This window comes from Atta colombica, unplaced genomic scaffold (assembly GCF_001594045.1).
Source record: "Atta colombica isolate Treedump-2 unplaced genomic scaffold, Acol1.0 scaffold30, whole genome shotgun sequence".
Lineage (NCBI taxonomy): Eukaryota > Metazoa > Arthropoda > Insecta > Hymenoptera > Formicidae > Atta > Atta colombica.
The window spans coordinates 1,011,837-1,017,806 of record NW_017259404.1 but is presented as its reverse complement, the minus strand read 5'-3'; the positions used below and the strand labels follow the sequence as shown (position 1 = coordinate 1,017,806).

The 5,970-nt window shown below is 31.5% G+C and overlaps 1 protein-coding gene across 2 annotated transcripts in view; it reads left to right on the top strand.

The window, feature by feature from the left end:
- The window catches only part of LOC108690219, a 7,724-nt gene extending 2,226 nt beyond the window's left edge, over positions 1-5,498 (top strand). Inside the window, exons 4-9 of one of the 2 annotated variants that reach the window (XM_018197403.1) lie at positions 808-977; positions 1,739-2,064; positions 2,562-3,193; positions 3,759-4,231; positions 4,342-4,589; positions 5,192-5,498. In XM_018197403.1, the coding sequence (XP_018052892.1) occupies positions 808-977; positions 1,739-2,064; positions 2,562-3,193; positions 3,759-4,231; positions 4,342-4,589; positions 5,192-5,388 (2,046 nt within the window). In that variant the 3' untranslated portion in view covers positions 5,389-5,498. The remainder of the gene's footprint in view (positions 1-807; positions 978-1,738; positions 2,065-2,561; positions 3,194-3,758; positions 4,232-4,341; positions 4,590-5,191) is intronic. The other variant, XM_018197404.1, reaches the window with a different exon arrangement.
- The last annotated feature ends 472 nt before the right edge of the window (positions 5,499-5,970 follow it).

Sequence of the window (5,970 nt, the reverse complement as noted above, 5' to 3'; positions counted from 1 at the left end):
ATATATATATATATACATATTTTTTTAAATTTGTTTACCTTATGGTTTAGACGTCGCGAAGCAACCTCTCAAAAATAATTTTTCATTTTCAAAGAATATCTTATACCTATCATTTCTTATATCTATCAGGTATAAGAAAAAATATTTTATATAAAAGTTTTTTTATTCAAAAGTTCTGGTCTTTTATATTTCTTTATATTATTAAAATGGTGTATTCTCCTCCTTCTCAGTCCTATTGAACGTGGTGACTTCTCTCATATGCCCGTGATGCGCACATTGGTTGTACACAGTCATATGGGATCTACAGTTTAATGTCAATTCCGAACAATGATTTATTAGAGAAGTGCTCTTGGCAAGAATACTCTCGGCGATTTGCTTTCGAAAGAAGCTACGAGCATTCGAAAACATTTTTTGGTTCTGTCTGGGATTGAACCCGGGATCTCTGGCATAGATAGCAGTCTCATGCGCTGCCTGCTACGCCAAGCTCGCACTCCAAAACGATATATATTCACTTTTTTCAAAAATATCAAATTTTTTAATTTACTACTCATTCTCCAGGGTTGTTTCAACCTCTAAACTTTTAGATAAGCAGATAAAAAAATATGGATTTGTTTTTTTGATGTTCTACAATATATTCAAAGTTCGTAAAAATCGGCGAGGGGTAGTTCCAAGGATTCTCCTGTAAGTCGCTAAGAAGTCATACCAAATGGTGGAAATGTTACAATGATATGAAATATGTCATACGTTTTTACTCAATTATAACTTATGTAAGAATTATTACATATATAATATAAATATAATATACAGGAAAATGAGTTTGAGGATGATGAAGATGACGAGGAAACGATTGCAACTTTTGTCACTGCGGCGGGACAACAGTTGGCTCTCTATGCCGTGGAAGATTCGGACGAGATATTTGCTGTCGCCGTTTACGATGAGTCCGACGAACCTCCGACTAACTTCCAGTTTCTTATGAAGTAAGTCAATGAGAAAAATAAATTCATCCAGTTTTAGTTAAAAACTTTGATATTTAAAATCTATAGACGAGCAGTTTACCCCCATTTTCAGTTTATTAACCGATCAATCAACGTTTTCTAGTGACTGAAAATGATTTAATTCGATTTCTCATATTATTCTATAGAAAAACATCTATATACACTTTATTTTTTATGTGGTCGTTGAATAGTTATAAATAATTTCTTGTTTAAAAAATCTAAACTTCGAATAAAACTTCCGAAAAAAATTCTGTAAGATTAATTGGATCAAAATTTTTTGTCTGAAATTTTTTTGTTTAAATCAATAGTTTTTAAAATAAAAAATGTCTAAATTTGAAAAATGATTACTTTTATGATTTTTTTTTTCTTAGAAATTAGTCATCCAATATGAACAAAGGCGCATCTACGGCCTTATATAATAAAATTTTCACTAACAGTAACAGTATAGATCAAAATAAAATTCTTGTTTTAGTTTAAGATTGGCCGAATATTTCCATTTTTTATTCATAATTACTAATTGAGGAATCGAATTAAATTATTTTCAGCCAATAGAACATTAATTGGTTGGTTAGTGCACTTATTAAGCGATTTTTTGATAACCCGCTCAACTACTAATCTTCAAAATTTTTTCAGCATAGAAAAAAATAATTTCAATTAGATGATGATTAAATTGTAATCTCCCTGTCTTTTTATTTGGTTTTATATGTAGATTAGCAGAATTACAACTATGGCTATAATTACAGATCAGACGTGGAACGTTTAATAGGCGAAGGTGCCGTTCGAACGGTGAAAAAACCGTCGCAGATGAAAAAACGAGTATTTACTGCCAAACCACCAATGTTTTGTCATAAGGAAGAAGCGAACGACAAGACTTCTATCTGCGACGCATCAGTCAACAATGAGAAGAATATTGCGCAAGAGGACGGTAGCAGAATAGTACATAATTATGAAACTTACCAAAACTGTAGCGACAAGATTAATTTAGAATCTAGTGATAGTGTTCACACAGCTGTCGATGAACAATCGGATATTACGTATCTCATGATGAACGACAGTTTTGTCAATATCGGTATGTATATAAATGTGAATGTAAAATGATAGTAGTTTTCTTTAATAAAACGAAATGTTTGTGGTGATGGTCGCAATTAGGTGTCACCAATGTAAAAGTAATAAAAGTAATTGAATTTTTTATACATAATTTATTCTGTAGAATTTCAATTTGCTCGAAGAAAGTATTGTTCATGTACAATATAATGAAGCTATCGGTAATTTGAAGTGACAATTCTAATTATATCTAATAAATATCATTTGAATAAATACAAATGTAAGCAATTAATGCACATGATAACTTACGGAGATAATATTTGTTTTTTTTTACATAATATATAAGAAATTTATTTTTATTTTAAGATATAAAGTAACATTTTTTTATAAAAATTATTTTATGCTATACAATTAAATTTAATACAAGACTTTTACTATGATACTATTGATACTTATAATAAGTTAGTATTTAATAGGTATTTATAAAATAATATATAAGCTTGGAGGAATACATCTTTTTAGTCGAACAACAAGATGGATGTGAAGATAACGTTGAATTCGAGGACGAATTGATCGAGCATTCAACAGTACAATACATCCTTTTAGAAGCTGATTATGAATCGGAATCGGAGTTAACGTTTGATGACATTCAAGCGACATTACAGAATATGAAGATTTCTCGCGAGAAATCATTGGAAATAAACGATAAAAAATCGGACAAATTGCAAGATGATCATTCAAGTATCCAGCAAGACTCGCGTGAGTCTTCGATAAAGGAAGAATCATCGTTTAGTGAAGACGCAGACGCATTTGAGTTGTATATGTCGCCGCAGTCAACGATTGACCGAACATGCGTTTCCGTCTCGGAGGACGATCGACAGCGATTGATTGACACGTTGACCGATTCGCCACCATCAACAATGAAGATTATTTCGCAGACGCCACTGAAAGTTAAACGCTCACGTAAGCAGCAATTGATTTCAGTGGACCGTGATGACGGAGAAATCATTATTCAGCCAGCATCGATGGTGAATGATGAATCGATCGGTAAGAAGCGCACAACTCGACGACGTCGATTGCCAATACGTGTTGCCATGGCTAATCGAAAGGGGATTAAGGGGGCGAGGCGAATTAAGCGGCCCAAGCGGCGGAAGGTGAATGCTCATAGAAGCGTAAATTACAAAACGATAACGGTGCATTAATTAGTATGCAAAGATTTTCTTTGAAAAAATATATTTACTCGATATAAAGAATTATACGTTTCGCGGGTTTTCTCCATAATACTCCATAATATTATATTCATTAAAGATTCGATTTTTTGAGGAATATAATTATGGAATAAATAAATATAGTTTTCAAAGGAAATCTTTGCGTACTATTTATTTGCGCTGTTACACCTTCATTTAATTTTCTTCAATATTGAGGGTCTTTTTACAAATTTATTTTTTATTAAATTAAGATTCTTCTTGGAAATTTCAATATTCCTATTTACAAATTTAAATTTTTCAAGTTTTAGTATCATTAACTCTTTAATACTTATGAATTGTTTTCATTCAGCTATTCTATCATGATCAATCAGAAGTTATAAAATTAAAGTTATTAAAGCTTTTCAGAGAGTAAGAGTTGACAAAAAATAGTCTAAATTAATGAAACATTAACATTTTTAAGCATCAATAAGTCTTTATAACGACAAATTTTCTAATGTGTCGAAAATTATAGGTCGTAGAAATAATCGATCTGGACGTCGACGAAGAAGAGCAGCAGACGACACGCAACGTAGTGGAAATCACTTTAGATGACAACAAAGACAAATGTTCTAGTGACAAAGAGAACGAAATTATCATGGTGAGGGATTCGGATTCCAGTAGCAGTGATCACGAAGAAAACGAGAAGACTGAATGGGCCAGTGGCCGTTTGAAGCTCAATGGCGAAACACGTTGCGAATATTGTTCCAGAAACTTTCGGTACCGACGTACTCTCAATATGCATCTTTTGGTTTGCCAGAAAGCGCCAACGAATGCCCTCAATCTCGATAAAGGAAAACCGAAAAGCAAAATAAATAAGAAAATTAACAAGCAATTTACTTGTAAGATCTGCCAGGAGAAGTTTGACGCAGTCGTTGTCTTGGCGCGTCATGTTCGCTTAATACATGTGCCGAGAAAAAAGAACGAGTTGAGCCTGTCCTCAGAAAAGTATGCAAATCCATATTTTTTTCTGATACATAGAATCACTTGTTATATATCATTTTATGCAAATTCAATATTCAGTTTTTTTTTTTAATTTCTTGTTCTTTATTCGACAGATCTTCGAGTAAATCTTTGAGATCGATTCGAGAGAAAGAATTAAATTCAACGGAAGAAGAAGAATCGGATGACGAAAACAACACGACAGAGAAAGAACTCAGTATGCTTGCCAGGGTGAAGAGAAAACGAAAACAAAGAAATAACTACTCGGAGTCGAAAAAGCTCGATTGTGCAGAATGTGGCCGATGGTTTCCAAGTACTACTCTATTAAATGCGCATAGCTTGCAGCATGGCATTAAGAGATCAGGTATATCAAAAATAAGTGTTAAGATCAAAATTAAAAAAACGTAATTATTAGACGTAATTTGTCGAAGCTCAATATAAGACTGAATGAGAAATATTCTTTAACTATTATTATAATTGAAGCTTTTTATTTTCTTAAAGTTGTATGTGCATGTATATATTTGCAATGTGCATGATTTAATATTTTTCTGTATGTATAAATTTATTTAATAATTTACTTAATAAATTCAAAATTTATATAATACTACATTAATATATATAAATTTTAATACATAAAAATTAATATACATTTAATATAATAATATACAATTTAATTTAATAATATACAATTAATATACATAAATTGGCTAGTTTCTTAATAAAATTAGATATTGAATTAAAATATTGTTGTCTGTACGTGATAAGCAACGAGATAAGAGTGATAGTAGATTTGGAATCAGTAATTCGATTCTGTAACTTGTTAACGATAGTGTTGTTATTTTATTATTATTGCGCAAATATTATGCATGGAAAAAAACTTGCGCAACGACGATATAATGAAAAAAACGATACCGAACTGAGTTACAGATTCGGAGCACTGACTTACCTATGTTGTTTTGCTTATAGAACAACTACGCAAGTGTCACATCTGCAAGAAGTACATAAAATCCAGGTTACTATTTTTACGACATTTGAGAATGCACAACGATACACAACGCACTTCTGGTAGCTCATCCAAGATGGTGCGGCGGAAGCTACGCGGTCGGCCAAGCACGCGTAAAATCGCATCTCCCCGAAAACGGGGTCGGCCGAGGAAGTTCTGATCTTTTTCGCTCGTTCGTAACATGTATAATATTATGTTAATACCGCCGTCATCGGTTGGAGTTCGTTAATGTATTTTATTTTTTTCTTTTCCGAAATGACAATTGATAACATCTCTTTTATTATTAAGACATTACCTTGAATGTAAATAGCGAGTAATGTCATGTTATGTATCATTTATATATCTCTTTCATCGATTTATGTTTGAAAATTATCAAGAAATCGAGAGACTCGACAAATATATAAATTTTTATTTTTTTTATTTTTAATAAATGATTTCATGAAGTTAGGAATGTCTTGCGATTGTCATTTATGATGAGTAACATTTTCAAAAAACTCTTAAATCTTAAAAACTTCAAAATTTCCAAGTCATTTATTGAAACAGGAAAAAATTTCAATTTCAATATTGCTTTTGGAAGAATTAAAAATTTTATTACTGATGAGATGTAAATCAAAAGGAAGATTTCTTTTTGATAATATTCTCATAAAAAAATGATTTCTATTTTCTATATAAAGTTTCTAGCTACAATCTGTTACTCCGAGAGACTTATAGACACTCCAGGATCTCATTGATCTCTTGTTGA